Source organism: Hemicordylus capensis, chromosome 4 (genome assembly GCF_027244095.1).
Source record: "Hemicordylus capensis ecotype Gifberg chromosome 4, rHemCap1.1.pri, whole genome shotgun sequence".
NCBI classification, from domain to species: Eukaryota; Metazoa; Chordata; class Lepidosauria; order Squamata; family Cordylidae; genus Hemicordylus; species Hemicordylus capensis.
The window spans coordinates 157,533,960-157,556,452 of record NC_069660.1 but is presented as its reverse complement, the minus strand read 5'-3'; the positions used below and the strand labels follow the sequence as shown (position 1 = coordinate 157,556,452).

General features: G+C 45.7%; 1 protein-coding gene across 9 annotated transcripts in view; it reads left to right on the top strand.

Annotated features, from left to right (window-relative positions):
• The window catches only part of RASAL2 (RAS protein activator like 2), a 358,844-nt gene extending 337,788 nt beyond the window's left edge, over positions 1-21,056 (top strand). For 7 of the 9 annotated variants that reach the window (XM_053249711.1, XM_053249709.1, XM_053249708.1 and 4 more), the window contains 5 exons: positions 6,519-6,656; positions 7,610-7,812; positions 10,487-10,574; positions 12,202-12,232; positions 16,761-21,056. In XM_053249711.1, the coding sequence (XP_053105686.1) occupies positions 6,519-6,656; positions 7,610-7,812; positions 10,487-10,574; positions 12,202-12,232; positions 16,761-16,903 (603 nt within the window). In that variant the 3' untranslated portion in view covers positions 16,904-21,056. The remainder of the gene's footprint in view (positions 1-6,518; positions 6,657-7,609; positions 7,813-10,486; positions 10,575-12,201; positions 12,233-16,760) is intronic. The other 2 variants (XM_053249710.1, XM_053249707.1) reach the window with 1 other exon arrangement.
• The last annotated feature ends 1,437 nt before the right edge of the window (positions 21,057-22,493 follow it).

The following is a 22,493-nucleotide window of genomic DNA, read 5'->3' as shown; positions in this document are numbered from 1 at the left end:
ACTCTCATTCTTTGGGCTTGACTTGTGGCATGTTGGCCAAACACGTTAACTACCACTGGCATAGAAGCAGCAGGTATAGTTTGCCGTTTGCAAACTCTATACATTTGGTACTGCAGTGAACAACTTGCCTTGCAATACTCTTCAAATCATCATGTGTCCCTGTTTGACTGAAGTGTTTAAAATCAGTTTGTGTGTTTCTTTGCATAACTTCACAGAAGGCAAAATGTAGCAGATATGAACAAAGCAACAGATCAAGACATCCCTCTGCCCCGCCCCCCATATAATGCCACAATCTGTAACAGAGTGGTTAAGAAGAGAGCTAGTGTAGTGTAGTGGCTGCAAGTGCTTCTTCTGTGAACTCCTGGGTGGCCTTAGGCAAGCTACCCTCAGCCCCTAATCTGCAGTAGTGGCCCACCTCACTAGGTTTTTGGAAGGATTGTTGATTAAGATCTGTGTGTAAAGCACCCTAAATGCTCTAAAAAAGATTGTCTGAATGTGCAAGTTGATTGTGTGTTGCACTCTGAGATTATGGTACACTATCCGACCCCGCACAGAGCATCTGTGTGCTCTTTGGGGCCAGCAGTTACCTCTCCTCCACCCCAACCTTCTGCCCCAGTCTCCACTTCCAGGCCCAGCCACCTCTCCTCCCCACTGCCACTTCTGCCCCCCCACCACTCCCCCACCCTTGCTGGCCTCTGCGGCCAGGCCTGCTGCTACCGTGGCGACCAATCTTCCTGGGTGCACCTCAGCCAACCAGGCCCATCCACCGCCCAGCCAATCAGCTGGGCACTGGGACGCACATTCCAAGGCACACCCAGGAGAATTAGAGAGAGAGAGAGAAAGAGAGAGAGAGAATTAATTAATTAATCCATGCATTTATATACACTTTAAAATATGTTTTCCAAGGTAGTTAACAGTTAAAATAACAGAAATTTTGCAATCAAGAACTCCAAGTTAAAAGCAGGAAGTTGTGGGGTGTGGGGGGGGGGGGAGGGGACAACAAAGCCCCACAGTGAAAGTATTCAGCACCAGCACCATGCTAGTTTCTTCAGATACGGGGCAGGCTTTTGTGTGTGGGTTGGTTTGTTGGTTTCGTTTTTCTTTTCCCCCCAGATTGATGGAAGTTTGTGCTCGTTTGCATAGCCAAATTGTCCTTAATACTTGCGTCTGTTTGTTAGTAAGTCATTAGGACTCCATTGGTTGGTTGATTTACCCAGGAAATTGTACATTTAAACTGAGGAGGAGGAGAGATCTATAATATAATATAATTTCAGTATAATATAATTTCTCTTTTGGAAATTCAGCAACTGTTCTTCTAATACATGGGTCCCCCAGGGCTGTGTGTGTGTGCGCGCACACGCACATGCATGTATGCATGAATACAGTTCTTGCTGGTAGAAAGCCCTGCTTTATCAGAATACCCTCTGGATCTACATTTGTCTCCTTGGGGTATGTTACTGGAAATGTCTGGATAACAAACAAGCGCTTACTTGAAGGCAGCCGAGGGAGAAGAGAAATAAGCAACCAGGGTGGTTGTGGTGAGGTTTTCTTAGTAGCATCTTTCTGCTATCACTAAATGCCTCTCTGTGGCTTTATATGTGGGAAGCACGTAAGCTCAGAATTATGCACTTTTCAAATAACTCTCTTTTTTGTAGTCTGACTGATAGTATGTATAGTTTTTTTTCTGCAATTTGCTTCTTGCTAGTGAGTGAATGATGCTTGCTTCAAAATAGCTGTGGTGATGTCATGAAGAGACCTGGGCTCCTCGTTTGTTACCCTCCGTCTTGCAGAGCCCTGTGGCTGCAATCAATACCGGTTGGCCTGACCTTGCGTGCCTGCAGGCTGACTGGCAAATGCCTGCTCAGAGGTTCATCCACTCCACTTTTTCCTCAATTGATTCCTTTTCTGCTCTCAGCTCCCATATAGATTTTAATCTATTTGTAGATTATTCCAGTGCTTTAAAACTCCTGGGCTTCAGAGGTCTTTAGGCATAAGGGACACTTCTACAAATACCAGTACCTACTTTAAATTGCAAATTATGCTCTGGAATTCTTGAATTTTTCAAAATCATGACCAGTTTCTTTGTGGACATTGATGGCTGTCCGCTTTCTTGTTCCTTATTCATTGCTGTTGGTTTCCATAAACAGAGGGAAGTCCTCTAACTGGACTTCATGAGGTCAGCTTATGTTTTGCATTTCTATTGAGTGAGTAGGTGGGGAACAAATAAATGCAAACAGCAAGAGTAGCATAATGTCTTTATTAGCATGAACTGAAATTCATAAAGTAGTGAACTTTGAAGTTGCAAAGAAGTCTTGGTCAGACTGGATATTTAAAAAGGGAGCTGAGAGAATAGAAAAAAGGACATTGCCGGTAAATGGCATGGTGGAAGTCCCTTCTGTAATATGATGATTCAAGAAGCTCTTAGCAGACTATCATTTGCCTAATGCCTAAACATCTCAGATTGCACCAAGGTATGCTGGGACAAAGCAGCAATGACCAATCTCCCTTTGAAGATATAACAGCCACCTATTATACTAATTGGAACATATGGGCCTTGCATCAAGGAAAAAGGAGATGTAAACACACACACACACACACACACACACACACACACACACACACACACTCATACTTTAGTTGATTATTAGCAAAGCCAGAGACTAAGGCAAAACAAATTCTTCGGTGATCTTTATTTTGGCCTGTGGCACCTGCTTATGTCTCTAAGGGGACCTGCTTGCCACTGAGAAAATATGTAGAAAATGCATCATATATTCAAAATTATCTCTGAAATCTTTTTTTTAAAATGCTTTTATTAGTGTTATATATAGAAACAGAAAGGTTACATCTCTGAGAATCCAGCAAAACTAGTTAACATATGAGGTCTAATCTATCAGAACCAAGACATAAGAAAAATACAGTTGTATTAATAGAAAATCTTTAACTGGGTATCAGAAGCTATCAATAAAAGAATCTTGAACCCTAACCCTAGAGAAAAACAAAAGACAAAAAAAACCTGCCCCAACCTGGTTGATCATCTTTCTTCTGGTTGATCAACCTGGTTGATCATCAGGCACTCTAAGGAGGAGAGAACCAATCCAACTATGACATACAAAATAAAAATAATGCAACTAATTCGAGCGCAGAGACAGACATCCCCAGTATTCTGTGGTGTGAACTCCACACACCAGGCTAAAAAACTATAGTTAAATTTTAGTGATTAAATTCTGTATTCTATAAAGAAGAGAATATAAGTTCCCTCGCTGTCTGAATTGAAACCTGTATAAATAAGAAAAGATATTTGTTTGAAAACTCTCATTAAGTAAGTTAACTAAATCTTGTAATATATATAATTAATAAAGTATGTTTTATTATGTATTACTATCCAGTAAGTAAAAGGAAGATTCTGTAAGATCTTGGATCCTTTAGTCTTTTCTGTCCCAGCTGCATTGAATGAAAAACTTAGTGTAATATCTTATATATTGAGCTGATGGACTGAAAAAATCTAAAATGATCAAAGGACATCCATGTTTCTAGCAAAACCAAAAAATAAATTCAGAGAATTTTAAAGTCCTTGTTCTATCAGACCAGATAATAGGTTTACAACAAAAACCTCACCAGCAAAACTTCACCAGCAAAATTCTATGCAGTTCTCTTCCAGTAGAGTTTCAATATTATGAATGACAGATGAAAAGAAATAAAATTGGTAAATTCGATCCTACTAGTGAGAGCTCAACATACCATTTATATTATTATAATTTCAATACAGTAAGAAAAGATCTCTCAGGCAAGACATAGAATGATCATGCATGTCTCTGCGCCCAAGTCACACCCTGGGTCACACCAATCCCTTCATGCTGGCTTTCTCCTCCAAAGACAATTCAACTACCTCCTAAAAAATCCATGGAAAGTTAAAAAATAATAATAATAACAGCAATACTGAGAAAATGTTTATAGGCTAGACTTTATCCCTAATCGTCAGAGAAAGTAAAACTGAAATCTTGAGGGGCACATTTGAAAGAAAGAAAGAAAGAAAGACAAACAAACAAACCTGGGATTTCAAATGAAGGCTTATAAACAGTACAAAAGGACCTTGAGGTTTATACACTAGGGATGTGCAAACTGGCTCGAAATCGAGCTGGTTTGCATTCAAGATGAACCTGGGGGTGGGGGAGTGCGGTTAGGGTCGAGCCAAACGTTTACAAATGAAAACATTAAAACCATATACAATTTAACACAATGTTAAGTTGTGTTAAAACTGTTAAAAACTATTTAAAAGTATAACTCTAATTAAAAGCCTGTGTGAACAGATGTGTCCTAACTGCCTTTAAAAATGTTGTCAGAGATGGGGAGGCCCTTATTTCAACAGGGAGTGCATTCCAACACCTCAGAACAGCAATGGAGAAGGCCCATTCCTGAGTAACCACCAGACGAGCCAGTGGCAACTATAGATGAACCTTTCCAGATGATCTCAAAGGGCAGTGGGGATCGTGGCAAAGAAGACATTATCTTAAATACCTAGGGCCTACGCTGTTTAGGGCTTTATAGTTTATCACCAGTACCTTGTATTTTGCCCAGAAACTTATTGGCAGCCAGTGTAGCTCTTTCAACACAAGAATAATATGGTGTCTCCGGAATGACCAACCTTGATGCCGCATTCTGTACCAACTGCAGTTTCCGGACTACATTCAAAGGCAGCCCCACATAGAGCTCATTGTAGTAGTCAAGTCTGGAGGTTACCAGCAAATGTACCACTGTTCTGAGGTCGTTTATCTCAAGAAACGGAGACAGCTGGTTTATCAGCTGAAGCTGATAAAAAGCACCTCTGGCCACCACCTCAACCTGGGGCACCAGGATGCAGAAGCATCCCCAGACTGTGTACCTGTTCCTTCTGGGAAAGTGTGACCCCATCCAGAAACGGCAGATCAAAATAGTCTCCCAAGTTCTGGCCCCACTCAATAACTATTTCCCATCTTATCTGGATTCAGTCTCTTTGCCTCCCTCATCCAGCCCATCACTGCCTCCAGGCAGGCATTTAGGGGCGTTATGCCTTCTCTCAATGACGTTGCAATGGAAAAATAAATAGATTTGGTTGTCACCAGCATACTGATAACACGCTGCACCAAATCTCCTGATGGCTCCCTGCCGAGAAGCACCCCCAGACTGCTTACCATAATCTGCCACTGCCATCATCAACTGGGCATTTCAAAATTTACTACTTCTAAGAGACTAGCATTGCCACAAATTGTCACTGGTGATGTACTTGATGGAAAGCAGGAGATGCACAGAGGCCATCACTGCAAACGGATATACGTTTTCATGAAAAAGATTCAGCACAAACTGGATATGTAGAACAGGCCTTCCATTGTTGCCTGGCCAGATCTGAAGTGTGAAGAAACCCCTGAGCAATTGTTGAGACCCAAAGGGGAGCTGCTCCAGATTAAGGCACATTAAAGTAGAAGCAGGATTCTTAGAGCAAACTTATGAACATTACGGCATCTACCCTGGAGTTTAAATGAATTTATGATCCAAGCCATATGTTGACTAGCAAAACCATCAGAAATCTTCATATAATGTTATGTAAATACCAAAATAATATTTTTAGGGGAAGTGTGACCTTTGAACCTTATGCATTTAGGCACATATTTTTGGTCTACATAAAAGGTGGCTAATTGCTAAGATGCTAGCAGTGCAGTCCTAGGTACAGTGGACCCTCGACTTACGAACTACTCGACATCCGTAGTTTTCGACTTACGAATGACAAAAATGACCGGAAGTCGTTGCCGGTTTAGATGCGGCTTCCTCGACTTACGAATTTTTAGATGCGGTTTCCTCGACTTACGAATGTTTCCAGACCTCCGTGGGTGTGCTTTTCGACTTATGAAAATTTCGACCTACGAACGTGCGTTCGGAACGGATTAACTTCGTAAGTCGAGGGTCCACTGTATGTCGCTGTGTTCAATGGAGCTTGCTCAAGTGCATATGGGAGCACAGGCTAAGTAACCTCAAATGATTCAGGCAGTTTCTGTATATGGCATGAAACATCTACCAGTGTAGTTTTTTCTCTTCGTCGTCCCCACCACCCCCACCCCCACCCCATTGCTTCTTTCTTAGTCAGGGAAACAAAACCACACACATTTCCATTGGCACTCTTGGAATTATTCCTTATCTCTGACCTGAATTATAACCAGATTAGATACCATGTTGCTCCCTAGGCAATGAAGAGGAAAGGCTCAAAATTAACAAACTATCCTGCATCCATCCAACCAATGAATTAATGAAAACAGTATTTATATGGCACTTTTCTCAGTGACATTCATGTAGGATGGATCCACATAATTGGGCCTGTATACATACAACTGGACTAGACTGAAGTGAAACCACACTAGGGGAAACAGCTCCCATGCAACTGTCAGTTAAGTGTGTATTGTCCCAGATGTGGTGGAGGTTAAGCAATGGATGAGCTTTTTCTTCTTCTGGGTGACAAAGATTTCTCTCTTGCTTTCATGTTTTGTTTGTAGATTCAGTCTCCTGTGGACTCTGCTACAATGTCCCCTGTGGAAAGGACGGCCGCTTGGGTCCTCAACAATGGGCAGTATGAAGAAGAGGAGGAGGAAGATGCTGAACAAAACCAAGATGAAGCCAAGCACGCAGAAAAGGTAACAGTCTGCTGCAGGCCCCAGTTGTTCACTTTGCTTTCCTAAAGGTAAAGTAAAGTGTGCCGTTGAGTTGATGTTGACTCCTGGCGACCACAAAGCCCTGTGGTTTTTCTTTGGTAGAATACGGGAGAGGTTTACTATTGCCATCTCCCATGTAGTATGAGATGATGCCTTTCAGCATCTTCCTATATTGTTGCTGCCCGATATAGGTGTTTCTAGCGGGGATTCAAACCAGCAACCTCTGGCTTACTATTCAAGTCATTTCCCCACTGCGCCATTAGGTGGCTGTGCTTCCCTCAAAATACTGTTTTGACAGCTACATTCCTGAACAGTTGCTCTGTTCAAATTGCCTTCTCAGAATTAGTTCCTCCTCAGGGCTTGAATTCTATAGCACAAAATGTTTAATTCCAAAAGTTGCTAGGGATCAGAGAGGAAAGAAGTCTTGTGGTAGCAAGCATGACTTGTTCCCTTAGCTAAGCAGGGTCCACCCTGGTTGCATATGAATGGGAGACTTCATGTGTGAGCACTGTTAGATATTCCCCTCAGGGGATGGAGCCGCTCTGGGAGGAGCAAAAAGGTTCCAAGTTCCCTCCCTGGCGGCATCTCCAAGATAGGGCTGAGAGAGACTCCTGCCTGCAACCTTGGAGAAGCCGCTGCCAGTCTGTGAAGACAGTAGTGAGCTAGATAGACCAATGGTCTGACTCCGTATATGGCAGCTTCCTGTGTTCCTGTCTTGGCACATTGGCTGTGTCAGGTTGTGGGTGGGGAATTTCAAGGCTACTGCAGATGGGGGCAGGGGACAAGGAGCTAAACCGTATTCCACTGACTGCTCGATTGGTTCTCACCTGGTGCCTGTCTACAGTTGACCATAGTGAGTGGCTCTGCATATCCAGTTTTCATGGTTAGAAAAAGAAATGTGTGTGGTTGCCTCCCTCCCTCCCTCCAATCTGCAGTATGAGCAAGAGATAGCCAAGCTCAAAGATCGCCTGAAAGTATCAAGTCGACGGCTGGAGGAGTATGAGCAGCGTCTCCTGGTGCAGGAGCAGCAAATGCAGAAGTTGTTGATGGAATACAAGGCAAGGCTGGAAGACAGTGAGGAACGGCTGCGAAGGCAGCAGGAGGAGAAGGACAGTCAGATGAAGAGCATCATCAGTAGGTAAGCGGGAGGGGGCCAAAAGGGGAGATTTATCTTTCACTGGGCGGCAATAGCGGCTGGTGAACCCCCACTCCAGGGAGACCACTGAGGACAGGGAAACACTGCCTTTAAACAGTGACAAACCTACATGCTGCCTGTACCCAAAATGCTCTACGGGGTGGAGACGCCTGACCAGGCATCCTTTGGGCAGGCTGCCCTGACCCCGTTGCTCAAGTGGCCTCTGCACATGTACAGAGACCATTTGAGGGATTACTACAGCATTAGTACAGTTCTGCTAACTTGGCAAAGAGGCACCTTTTAACGTGGTGATTCTCTTTATTTAGCAGAGGGAGAGTACCTGGCCCTATCCACCCCCAGCACAATACCTCCAGTGACTGTTGCTGGTGTCTATCTTGTGTTTCTTTTTAGATTGCTAGCCCTTTGGGGACAGGGATCCACCTTATTTATTTATTATTTCTCTGTGTAAACCACCCTGTGCCATTTTTGGAAGGGCAGTAGAAATCAAATTAATGAATGAATAAATTAAAATAAATTAAATTAAATTAAACTAGCTGATCCCACACAGAACATCTGTGCAGTGGTACACTCCACTTCCCCACAAGCCCCCCCCCCCGCCAGATTCTACCCCAGTCTCCATTCCCCAATGCCCACCCGCTTCTTTCCCCCAACTCCCCGGCAGGCCGCTTTCCCACCCACTCCCCAGTCATAGTTCACGGTTTCTACCACTGCTTCCTCACTGCGGCTGCCCACCACCACCTCACCGCGGCCGGGCCCACCGTGGCCGCCTCGCCGCAGCCGGGCCCGCCGTCCCCTCTGCCGGGCCTGCTGCCGCCTCACCACAGCCGAGCCCACCGCCCCCTCTGCAGCCTCCTCGCCGCAGCCGGGCTAGGCCTGCCACCTCCGCTGCTGCTGCCGCCCCCACCTCCTCCTCACAGTGGCCATTGCCAGCAGCCAACCGGCGCCCAGCCAATCAGGCACCTCCTCCGCTGGCACACATAGCCCTTGCCACATCCCCATGCATGGCTGTGGCTGCTGAACCTGCACAGAGCATCTGTGTGGCAGTACACTCCCCCCACCTTCTGCCTCAGCCTCCCCTGCCCCCTTCTGCCTCAGCCTCCCCTGCCCCCTTCTGCCTCAGTCTCCCCCTCCCCCTGCCCAGTGGCAGAGCCTGACCACTGGTGGGCCCACTGACCCCGCCCCCTGCATCTGACATCAGATGCAGGGGGCGTGGTCTGGCTCCCAAACGGAGCCTTGAGGCTCCGTTCAGGAGTTGTAGTTTAATTCCTGAAGGGGCCGCATGGCCCCCAATCGGGAGCTAAACCTGCACCCACTCGGGAGCTAAACCTGCACCCCCATGTCTGATGTCAGATGCGGGGGGCTTGTTGGGGCCGTGGGGCGCAGCCTGGGTTCTTTAAACCCGTTGGCCCAGTGGTGACTCTGCCCCTGCCCCACCCCTTCTGCCCCAGTCTCCTCTCTCCCCCGCCCCCTTCTGCCCCGGTCTCCCCTCTCACCCCGTACCCTAACCCATTCTGCTCTGCTTTCTCACCGCCGCCATTATTTATCTCCCACCCGCGCCGCTCCCAATGCGGCTTTACTTCCTGTCAGGCGGCTTGAGGGTGGATGCCTGGTGTCTCGCCGCCTTTGATGCTGTTCCCCTCCCAAGGCAATGGGTCCGGTTTCCTCCTTTCTTCCTCCTTTCCCCTGACTCTGTCGATTCCCCTTCAATTCTGCTTCTTCCTCCTCTCCCCCGGGCCTGCCTCCCTGGCTGCCATTCCCTCCCAAGGCAATGGTTGGAACTCTTGCAAGAGTTCTAGCAGGCATCCAGACGTATCCCCACGCAGTTCCCTTCTCAGTTGGCTGTAAGAGAATTAAATATATAGATTAATAATGCACAGAAGCCAGCTGAGAACCGGGTGTGGTGCAACCTGCCACAGGATGCTGGGTCATGTGAGGTGCCTCCACCTCACACAGCATTTTGGTTCCAGCCCGCCCTCACTGAGGCGCTCACTGACTCAGAGTGGCGCTGACTGGCTGCCGCTGCTGCTGCTGAGCAGTTCAGACGGGTTGCCCACTGGCACATGCAATAAGGATGGAGGTGGTGCCAAGAGCAGAGATGGTCTCAGCCTGTCGCTTTATCATATGAGAGGGCTGCTCATCTGTTTACCTGTTTGAACACTGGGGGCACATGTAGAGGGGTTGTTCAGGTGGACAGCCCACTCACCTGATAATAGGACGCTCCGAGCGTGCATTTGTCAATGTCTCAGTGTACGCGTGCTCTCTGCACATCTCCGTCCTTATCAGACATGCAGGCAGGCATCATGGCTGAACTGGCCCATTTATACACGAGGAGCCTGAGGCCAAAGGAGGTTCCAGCACTCTACAGAGGTTCCTGCAAATGGCTGATGACAGGACTAGGGTTGGAGTTCGGAAGAGAAATTCTCCAGCCCCTCAATCCCCCACCAGCAGGCCTGATCAGAGTTCAGGCAGTCCTCTTTCTGCCAAGCAGCTGCTCAAAAGGTTTGGCACTTTCCCAGCTGAAATGGTTGGTTGGGGGACAGAGCAGAGCACTTTGAGGTCTTCCTCCTGAGCCAGTTGCTGGGCTGATTTATGTTTTCTGCGATCCCCAGGAGACACAGGCTCTTCCTTTTTCCTGAATTCTTTGCTTCTGTCCTAGGCTAATGGCTGTTGAAGAAGAGCTGAAAAAGGACCATGCCGAGATGCAGGCAGTCATTGACACCAAGCAAAAAATAATAGATGCACAGGTAAAGAGCAAAGTGTGTTTGCCTACGAATACTGCCACCACCATTTCCCTCCTTGCTCTGCCCTGCAACTGCAGAGCGTTAAAACAGCTTCTGGCTTTTGCCCAAGACTGCAGCTCAGTTGGACACGGCACCGACTGTTTTCTCCTTTGGGGGCAGGTTTGCTTTTGCTTCACACAGCCCGGAGCGTGTCAGGTCAAAGTGTGCACCCTCCTGACCGACACAGCATCACGGGGTCAGAGCGCAATGCTGAGCTGCTGCTAGGGCGTGCCCCCTGATGTGCAAGCGGGGCTTTGGCTTGTGACTTCGGCTGGCCATGGCTTGGGATGATGCCTGTTACCGGAAGTGCTCCTTGGGCACCTGCCTTGGCTTGCACAGGGTGGGGTGGGATTCGAGGTGCATGTGGGCACTGGTATGTTTGTCGGTTTTCCTTCTCAGGGGTGGGTTTGGAAGTGTTGCTCTGGCGTCCTTTGCATCCCCGCTTGGGTGCCCTTATTTGCTCAGCCAAGAGAAAAGAGGCTTAAGTCACACATGACATAATCACTTTGATCTCTTCCTGTATGTTGCGCCTGCGAGATGCTGTTAATGGGGACTGCCCCTTGCCCTCGGAGCATAGAATTATCTCCTACTTTAGCATTTATTATTGCTGGGCAATCCTTTTATAAGTGTCTTTCAACATCAGCCTCCTTTCCCTGGCTTCACCCAGTATAAAAGGGTAAAAAAAATGGAGCTTGTCTATTGACAGCTTTTCCTAGACGCTCTGATATTACCTCACCTTAGATCTAGCCAGAAATGCTTGCAGTTAATTCAGGCTTCTGAAATGCCACTTACCTGGTCACTTGTAGTGAATAAAGATCACCTCTAGGTGGACAAGCAGGGAAGCTGATTCAGTAGTAGTAGCAGTCTGTTTTTCTCTTGGTCCTCCAAGATGTGTGCAGGCAGGAGGGCTTGTGATTCTTGTGGACTTATTTGCAAGGCTAATAAGGTAACTACTCAGCAACTTGGTCAGAGCCAGTGGTTCGTTCTGAGCAATCCAACAGTAGACAATGCTGTGGACTGAACTATAGGCCGGTGTCTAAACTGACGCCACATCTCCCAAAGGCATGGTGGTGGTGGTGGTGGTGGAAGACCCCTGTTTGGTCTTGATCACCACTCCCCAATACACATTCGTTTGTGGGGCATTTTCCAAATGGCAGCAGAGACAGGAATACATGGAAGCAACCTGGGCTCTCCCATGGCAACCAAGAGCCTGCTGAAGGTGGTTTGGGTGTCTGGCAAGCCATTGCAGAAGAGACATGGAAAGCAAAGGCCTTGGGTTGGGTTCCTGCTGGTTCTCTGAGGAGTGGATGGGCCTTACTTTATCTGAAGCAGGAAGTCATAATCTTTGTCAAATCAGAAGGAGCATCAACAATTTTGTTTTCTCATCCTATGTGGAGGATGTCTCTCACCCTGTGTTTGCCCCTGGAGCCCCTGTTTGTCAGTCAGTCTGTCTGTCTTGGCTGAGTGGGGAGTGGAGGTGGAACCTGGATGTCACGACCAACCCCCCCACGCCAAGAACCAGCAGAGCTTCAGTGTGGACTAAGCTTCCATTTATGATTGCAAGTGACATCTCCACTGTGTTAAATTACAGGTCTTAAATGGGGATGAGATAATTCGAGCAGGCAAGTACACCCAATCAGTTCTCTAGCTGAGCACCACCCTGCCCTGCCCTGGCCTAGCGCACTCTCCTCCCCCTACACATTCCAGCTCCTGCCACTCCCTGCACCTCCACCAGATGCGTTTAGGAACATCCTTGGATTGCCCTGCGCTTGCTTTCTGAGTGAGGAGGTGTCATCAAGTGCCCAAGCTCATGCCTTCTAGAGGAAGCTCTTTCTTTTAAAATTTTGTATTGTCACTCATGGCATTGCCAAAGCAATAGGAAAAGAGACAAGCACCCCTTTGTTCCTGTTCCAATAAAGGAGGCTTAAGATTAAAATGAAATCTATAGCTGTATCTTAACAGCAAGAGCTTTTCAGTTGGAGTTTCACTCCTTCCCATTTTATTCAAGAGTTTGCATTGGAAGTATCTTATGTTGGGCAGACTTCCTTCAATGTGATTTGAAACTTATCTGGTGGGGTGGGGGGAACAAATAAACAAATTGAGAAGATAGTCACTGGACATTCAAAAGTTAATCCAGTTTTCCCTGGATGGATTCTAAATCTGGCCAAAGGATTGGGCCCCTTTGCGCACTGGTAATGTCCAGATGCCAAAATGAGCCTGAAATATATTCAGACTGCCAAAAAATTTTGTTTCTAGAATCCCCATTCTGGATTGATTGGTTGGGTTGGTTGGTTGATTGGTTATATACCACCCCATTCGAACGGCTCTGGGTGGTGCACAACAATAAAAATAAAATCCACAGATCAATCCTTTTGAAAAGAATCATTACAGAACAATTTTTAAATGGCATAAAACCTGCTTAAAAACAATCATTACAGAACAATTTAAAAACAGCATAAAACCATTAACAATTAAAACATTTAAAACAGTTTAAAAACCTTGGACGGCCAAGCCAAACAGATAGGTGTTAACGGCTCTCCTGAAAGCCAACAATGAACTCAAACTATGGCTTTCTGCCAGAAGCGCATTCCACAGCCCAGGAGCAGCTACAGAGAAGGCCCGCCTCTGAGTCACCACCAGACATACCGGTGGTAACTGGAGACGGACCTCCTCAGATGACCTTAACGTGCGGTGGGGATTGTGCAGAAGAAGATGCTCTCTAAGATAACTCGGACCTAAGCCATTCAGGGCTTTAAAGGTAATAACCAGCACTTTGTATTTTGCCCGGAAGCATATTGGCAGCCAGTGCAACTGTTTTAAAACAGGCATATCTCCGGGTTACCCCAGAGACCAGTCTGGTTGCTGCCCTTTTAACTAACTGAAGTTTCTGAAGTATGTACAAAGGCAGCCCCACGTAGAGCACATTGCAATAATCAAGCCTGGAGGTTACCAGCTGATGCACCACTGTTTTGAGGTCATCCTCTTCAAGCAATGGATGCAGCTATCAAATCAGCTGAAGCTGGTAGAAAGCACTCCTGGCCATAGCCTCCACCTGAGATACTAGGGTTATTCAGTTGCAATTTGCTATCCCTCATCCAGCCCATTACTGCCTGTAGGCCGGCATTTAGGGAATGAATGCTATTTCCTGATGATGAGGATGACAAATATATTTTGGTGTCTTCAGAATACTGATAACACCAAACTTCCTGATGACCTCATCCAGCGGTTTCAAGTAGATATTAAAAAACATTGGTGACAGAATGGAGCCCTGAGGGACTCCATATAATAGCTCCTGTTTGAGGAGCAACTGTCACCAAGTTCAACCATCTGGAATCTGCCCGAGAGTTAGTAGCGGAACCACTAGAAAGTAGTGCCCCTATCCCCAACTCCAGTGACACCGCTAGTGTTGGGCATTTTTAGTCGGTGTCAAAAAATTTGGAGTTTTACTTTTGAAAGCATTTGTTTTTGCGATAAATATTTTGGAAAGATACTTCTTCTTGAGAATGAACTCCTATGTCTTGACAGGGAGGAGAAAGACTCCATTCAGAAACAGAATTAGACATAGAAACAGAGCTGATCTTAGGCTCGCATCCTTTATGTATGGTACATAGGTAGGTAGGCAGACCGCATCCAAGGAAGTATCACCTTTTTCTCATTGAAGCATAATTGCCTGCAGCAGTGAGACAGTAAGGTCATTCACACAACCATTTTACCTTGGGTCAGGGAGGGCTGTGGAGAAGGCAGGATCGTTCCTACCTTCCCTCACATGACTGCAGATTGCCACGCTGTGCTCACACATGATCGCTGCTGCGGTACAGCAGGAGAGACGTGGGGGGAAGGACATCTGGCCACCAGGAATCCCACAATGGAATCCACCAGGAATCCCACAATGCACTGCCTGAGTAGCGCAGTGCATTGTAGAAATTCCAGAAGTTGTGTCACTCCTTCCCCCAGCCTCTTTGGCTGCCAGCAGCCCATGCTCCCACACAACCAGGCAGTGGGGCAGGAGGGCATGCATTCCCCCTCCTACCTCATTTTTAGCCCAGGTAAAAGAAAACCAGGCTACCTGGCGGAGGAGCACTGGGATCAGAGCCGATCCCGGCAGTTCTCACTACCAGGTCTACCCAGGTAGGGCTGTACTAGCCCAGGCAGACCTGGTCATGTGAATGACCTCAATATCATTAAAAATGCATCCCATCTATAAGAAATACATACATCTTATGGACATGGTTTGTACCATGACAAACAACTGATGGTTCCCTATAATTGTCAACAACCAAGACCCCCTTTGAACATTACAGGAAGGCAGAAAGAGAAGAATTACTTGAGAGAGAAGGACTTGTGCTTCCTTTCTCCTGGTTTCAGGCCTCATCCAGAGTCGGATGGTGTGTTATGGGCATTGTCCACCTTCACAGGAGACGTGGAAGTGTGGGGAGAGGAAGCACAAGTTGCTCATACTTCCTTTCTCACTGCTTCTCTGGAATGTTCAAAGCAGCTCTGAGATTACTGATAATATCAGTCTTTTCCAAACTGCTGTGAGAAAGTTAGTTAGCCAGTTAAAGGCTCTTGTGATCCCAAAGTACCCACCCACTGAGAACTCTGTAAAAGCAACATGCTTATAGTAGGCAAAGCATAGGTGTTGGTAACTGAAGGCCAGTTTGCACGTAGCCTGAATACATAGATCAGCAATAACCTCTGTGTCAGCCCTTTCCTCCCCAGAAAAATAACACTAGGGTAGAAACCTGTTTGAAGAGAGGAAATAAAAAAGCAGTCAACTGCATTTCTCAGAAATGCAGATCTTGAGTAATATAGGACAACTTTGCCTGGGAGGAAGAGCTGGAAGCTTCTTGCTTGAGTCTATGCAATACAGCGGCTGTGCTGGGAAGCCCACCTTTGGGGGCTCAGTAGTCCTTTGAGGAATGACCCCACATCACTGCTGCTGTGCTGCCTCCCTTCATTTCCTTAGGCCTAGTGTGCAGTACCCCATGAGCAGAGATGGTGCAGCAAGAGCAGCACTTGGTGGGCCTTTCTACCTTTGCTTCCTGAGGAAAGCAACTTGTTCCTCCTCTCCTGTTTGTGCCCCTCTGTACATGTTTCTCCTCTTCCTCCTCCCATTTGCATTGTGCCATGCAGAGCCATTGCATGCTGCATCTGTGGCTATTGAGGTGGAAATGCTGGAGTGCAGCTCTCCTTCTTCCACTAGAAGGCCTGCCAGCCCAGCCCCTTGTAGGGGTCCTTTGTGCTGTTGTCTTTTTGGTGGAGTTTTAAATCAAGATCAAACCCAAGCAGGCCCTTGTGCCTCTTTGATTTGTTTTCCCCAGCTGCCTACAATCCCAACGATTTACACATCTCTTGTTCATGTGCTTAGCCATTCATTTTCCTTCAACACAGAAGCCCCCAGTTGCTGAACCGCAGCCAGAAAGGGAGCGTGCTTTGATGCCCTCGAGTCCTGGAGTAACCGAGCTGGAATGGGTCTAAGGAGCCAGGCGCCCTGTTTGGTTTTTGTGTCTTGTCAATGGCATTTTCCCCATCACACATCCCTCCCCTTCATGTGACCTTCCACTTTCTCCCCCCTTGCTCCTTCCCATCACTCATCACTATTCTTTCCAGCTTCTGGCTGTTTTCCTCCCTGTGTTGCTGCTGCTGCACCCTTACACTGCTGGCATCTGTTTGCAATGACGATTTCCCTTCTACCAGGGGTGTACTGTAAGCCCTCTCCAGGAGTGTCTCTCTGAAGGCCCAAGTTCATACACACTCTGCTTACACGCTAGAACAAGTCCACTCTCTCATATTCCCCTACTGCCTTTTTCTGTTTTCCTGTGTGCCAAAACTAACCTTTAAACCTCTAGGAAGCTCCCTGCTAGCTTCTGCCTCAATGTCCTGACATGATTCACTCCTAAATTAGTTTCAAATGATAGCTAATTGGCAGCTTCCACAGAAGAGATGCTGGACAGCAGAAAGAGGCAGGCTCATCTTGTTCTGCTGCAGAGTACTGTCCAGGCTGGGTTGGCCTAAAACAAACTGCTTAACGAATACAAAGTCACCTTGAGACGCAAACCTTGTGGATAAAGAAGCTGTGAAAGCCGTGCCACACTATGGTGAAGCTGGATGCCTCTAATCTTGTGCTGTGTGGGTTTTTTTTCTCTCCAGGAAAAAAGGATTCTCTCTCTGGATTCAGCCAACACACGGCTGATGAGTGCCCTGACGCAAGTGAAGGAACACTACAGCATGCAGGCCCGCAACGGCATCTCTCCCACCAACCCCACCAAGCTTTCCATCACGGAGAACGGTGAATTTAAAAACAGCAGCTGCTAGCAGCAACTCCTCCCACCAACACAACTGCCAACTTCTCCGTTCTCCCACCTCTCCAGTCCTGGCCACAGATCCCTGGGTGTTCCCCAAAGCTGCATGCTTCGAAGCAAAATGCTTGGGGAGAGAATGCTGCCACCCTCACATGTGCAACTAGGCCTGTCAGGGCTTCCTTTCAGAGTTGCAGCTGGCAGCCAGGGCCGCCTTCCCAAGTGGTGCACTTTCCCCCTACTCCTCTGAGGATTTGGTCACAATCTGTGGTGTGCATCTGAGGCAGAAGGCGCATCAACTAGCACCCACCCGTCGGGAGTGCTGCTGCACAATTCAAAATGGTGGAGAGGGACCTTGGGAAAGGGCAGCCTGCAGCTCGGGAGGACAGTGCTTACCTTCAGGCACGACACTGCAAGTGAGCCCCAGTGGGACTGTATGTGGTGACAGCCGCTCTGGGGAAATGCCACCTTTTATAACAGCATAATGGTTGTCATCTCTGCATCCCCACTTCTCCTGGAGCCTCTTGCTTTCAAGTGGGATTCTTCAAGGAGATTGGGGCAGATCCACAAAGAGGGGAAGGGGCTTCCCTTCCCCCAACCTTTAAACTTGCATCAGGGAATGATGTTGGCATAATTCCCCATCCCTCAAAACATCTTTCTCTTTCTCCCCCTGCCCCAAGGCATTCACCCAAACTCCTTGCACACCATCCAGGGCAGTTCTGCTTCACCCCACTGCAAAACATTCTCCTCTCCAAATATTGAAAGACTTTTTATTTATTGTTTTTTACTTTTACTGGAAATTTTTAAAGAATAGTGATATAGTATGTAAATTGCACCCCAAGAAATTGAACAAAATCCTTCTGTTGTTTCAGTCCATTAATTACCTACATTAAAGCAGTATTTGTGATTGTACCCTTTCTTCAGGTTTGTTTTCATTCCACAGAACTAAGAACAGTTGCCTGTTCTCTAGAAATATATGTACATAATTTTTCTTACTCATCCACATCTGTATAATAGCAGTAAGTTCACACATTAACAAACTTTCCTACACTATTCCCTAACTGAGTGTTTCCTGTTGTTTTACAAATTTTTATAGAATAATAATTTTGACAGCAAATTTTTCTATAGTTCAGTTAGTTAACTAATTTCTGACCAACTTTCTGACCCAGTTAGATATAATGCAAAATCAGTTTGGCAAGCCCAACCCAGAATTTGTTTTAATGCCCAAATGCACAGCAGTCAACAAACCCTGGGTTTTTTTCCCGGGGGGCAACATAGGAAGAGATCAGACCATGGTTTGAAACTGGTTTGCTAACCACAAGTTAGTTTATGCTAACTACAGGCAGCTTCACACATAAAGTAAGTATGGAAGAACCGCCAGTTCCTGCCAAGGGCGTGCTGCTGCTGTTGCTGTTCCATGCCATATGAAGCGGAGAATGCTGGTGATCCAGCTCAGCCCAAATTTCACCCAATATCACTAACCAACATTTGTCAAGTTGGCTTGACAGTGTTGGACTGAAGGCGGGCCACCAACAGCTTCACATGACACCGGTTGGAGGAGCACATGCTCGGCAGGAATCAGCATTTATTCTGTATTTACTTGCCACCATTATGTGTGAAGCCACAGTATAATTTGCTCTTTTATGTCTCAAGTTCAGAATTTGTGTTTCTTTTTAACGTGTTTGCTTGAATCACTTGAGGACCAAATAAGATGCTTTGTAAACAAACAAATCACCACTAAATAGATCACCACTAAACAACTACAAAGCAGTGGAGAAGGGTGAAGTTGGACGCAGAGAAGTGGTGGGTGCTTAACCCTTGTGATCCCAGCCACTCTTCCCCAGCTGGAGTTCCAGGGTAGATGTTTGCTGCATAGCAGAGGAAAATGGATGGGGAGGTGGGACATGGGTTACACATCCCACATCACTTCTGTGCTGCCAAATGCCTCCTACCCTGCCACTTTGAAGTCTTTCAGTGATGAGCTGAGTACCCCAGATATGAGTCTGCTGCCAAACATCTAATTTGACCCTAAGAGAACAGCATGTGATATGTTACATCACATGATGTTATCTTATAAGTAAATGTTCTTCCCATTCATTCCTGGATCACTTTTAGTCTCTCCTTCCAATAGCCTCTTACAATTTACATAATTAGCAAATATGCAAGGATTCAGCCTCATTTGCCTGATACATCCAGCATCTCCCAGTGACAATACTGTGCATTATTTTAATTCTTGCAGGTGTACAAGTACTACTGGAAGATAATTTTATATTTGTTCTATTTTATTGCTACATTTAATGCATCATTTGGCCTGCGTTACAGATGTCATTCCACTGTTTCATTGATATTTTGGGCTGCGGATCCTATTTTCATATGCACCATGTTGAGAAAACAAATAATTTGGAGAAAAGTCCTTTACATGTATTTAAAGCTAATGATAGACATTCAAACTTGTTCAGATCCCTCGTTACCTTGAAATTTCTTTGCACTTTTAGCCACAAATTCCTTACTTGTCAGCACTAGAAGAAAAAAGAACAAAGGAGGCTGATCTTGCATTTTATCTCACTTGCTCATCATGTATATCAAAACCTTTTCCTAATATGTAAATCATAAAACAGTGTCAACTAACCTAGTCTTTTCCCATGCACCAAAATTAATCTTTTAGCTACAGAAAAGCCCTTGTGATGAATTACAGAGGAGAGAGGTGATGGGATAGGAGCAAATGTTTTATATAATTTATCCCAGGTTGTTATAAAATAAATGTGCTAGAATAAATTTAGTTGAGATTTTACCCTTTTTACTCTAGCATTACCCTTTTAAGGGTAAAGTAGGACCCATTACCCTTTTAAGGGCAAAGTAGGACCTTACTGTCCTATCGGCCAAATGAGATAAATACCCTTCATTTCCCACCACTGGCACTTCAGTCAAAATGGCAGCAGGCTAGTATTTTATAACATTTGAGACTGCCAATCCTCCTCTTCATGCCTAATGCTGCTTTATGCTCTTCTTTGCCCTTTGGGACCTCATGATTTCAAATAAACTGATGTTCTGAGGATTGAATTAAATCCATAACTTCTACTGCATTGTTTTTACAACCATGGTTGGCAAAAAAGAGAGAACAGAAATGTAGGCGATCTGTTCATTCTTATTCTCGCAGTCTTACCCATCCATAAGATGTTTAGCTTAGATAATATATTTTAATCTTGTCTTATTTTGTCAAGAGATCAGTCCAGGGGCTAGCAGCCTGCTCCTTCGGTGGGACATTGCTTACCTATCCATTGTACTTTGAAGGGAAACCCAGCAGGCAGAGACAAGGCTCATGTGGATGAGTCGTGGCAGCAGCATAGTGGGAGGAGACACAACAATTACAGTTGCAGCATCCCCGTCTTCCATTTTTCCCTGTAGCCCTCCGCCATTTCCCTCCAGTTTCCTGTAAAGTCTCTAAATGGGAGAGGATGTAGATATCTCTACCAATGTGACATCTCTAAGGGAGGGTGGACTGAGTTGCAGAAATGCTTTGCTCTTTGAGGCTCCCACACATCGCCACTACCCCCATCATGAAGAGAGTGATGTGCTTCCAGAAATGCAAAGCTCTTGGTTTCCACCTCAGCAGCTTTGCAATGAGACTAACCATGGCCCCAAAACACACTTGCTTGTTTCCTAATTGCATTGATCTTGGTATAGAGAAATCTCTGTCCTTTCATTAGCTTAGCTCCCATGAGAGAAGCGGGGGGGGGGGGAGCACATGTTGGTGAGATCTTCTTCTTCTTCTTCTAGGAACTGTACCTGTAAAATAGATCTGCTGTCTTCGGGGCCTTAATAAGAATGTTATCTTACAGGACTCTTTTTTGCAATGCTAGCTTTGGATAATTTATTTCAGTAAGGTTTACCCCTTAACACATTACCTTGTTTCCTTCTCCCCACCCCCTCCCTACAACCTGTATTTTTATGCCAGTAGTGCTGGTCTCTTTGGGGTCTTCAGGATCCACTTCTGCATTTCATTGTCTGGATTTGTTCTAAAGAAGATTTATTTTTGTTCTGTGAATATTTTTGGACAGTTTCTTGTATATGTACAGATATAGATACATTTGACGTCTTTTATTGATATTCCTACAAAGAATTACAAAATAAACTTTAACTTTAAACACTTGGGACTCTCTTTGTGTCTGCACTGATTAACACTTGAGTGGTGAGAGGACTCTAGAGCAGGATGACTGGAAATGTCTTTTTCTAAGCAATGTGAGGCCTGTAATTTCAGCTCTTTGTCCAGCCTTAAATCTGAAAAGATGAATGGCTGAACAAAGCATAAAGAGATGGAGCTTTGGACTTTAAATGGCCTCAGGATCCCAAGGCTCCTCACAGATGGTGATGGATTTGGAGCCCAATCAGGACAGCAGATTGGGAAGAAGATCTGAGTTTTCAGTGGGGTTTGGGCACAACTTGAACTCTAGTAGACTGTGTTCCATTTTAATTAGTGTGGGAAGGGCTGCCATCTAAGTCTTTGGCTCTGAGCACCAAAATGTCTTGGCCCAGCCCCTCTCAGAACACATTCCCACTAGTATATGACAGCTGAATTAAATTAGGGATGTGGTTCGGTGCCAGACTGGTTTGGACAAGGTTCGATTTGGACCTTGGTTCATACACATCTGTAAGTGAAACCACATTTTCCTGGAGGAGACCAATTATCTAGATCAATTTCATTCAGTTTCTAGGCTTGTTTCAGGACTAAAACTGCCTTAGTGGGTGATCTGTCCTGGGAGGTGGACAGTAGGAATGTGACCCAATGAATTTTCTTGGACCCCTCAGCAGCTTTTGGTGCAATCAATGATAGTATCCTTCTGAATGCTTTGCTGATATAGGCCTGGTAAGGTCTATTTTCAGATAGTTCAGTGAGTCTTTCCTGGAGGATAGATCTCAGAAGGCTCCACCTCATGGCCAACAGTTTATGGGGTACCACAATAATTCCTCTTATTGCCCATAATGTTCAACATTTATATGAAACCACTGAGTGAAGCCATCCAGATATGGATTTAGGTATCACCAGCATACCAGTGATACTCAGCTCTAAATCCTAGGGATGTTAACAATGATGGACTGGAGGTGGGTGAATATACTGAAACTTTAACTAGACCAGATGGAACTACTGTTGATTATTGTGGGAGGAATTATCTGATCTGGGATACGGTGTACAGCCTGTTTGGGTTTGGGTTGCACTCCAAGTCTGTAGCTTGGGGAATGCTCCTGGATCCAGTTCTCCCTGTGGCAGAAAAAGACCAAAATAATCCCAGTGGTAATTGGCGCCCTGGGTGCAGTTCCAAAAGACCTTGAAAAGCACCTCAACACCATAGGGGCCACAGAAATCACCATCAGCCAGTTACAAAAAGCAACTTTACTGGGAACAGCCTATATTCTGCAACGATATCTATAATAACAGCAACAGCATTGATGATAAAATTCAGCCATCCCAGGTCCTTGGGAAGGACTCGATGTCTGGATAAAATAAACCAGTCAATAACACCTATCTGACTGTGTAAATAAATAATAATATAATAAATATATTTATAATATAAAATAATAATAATAA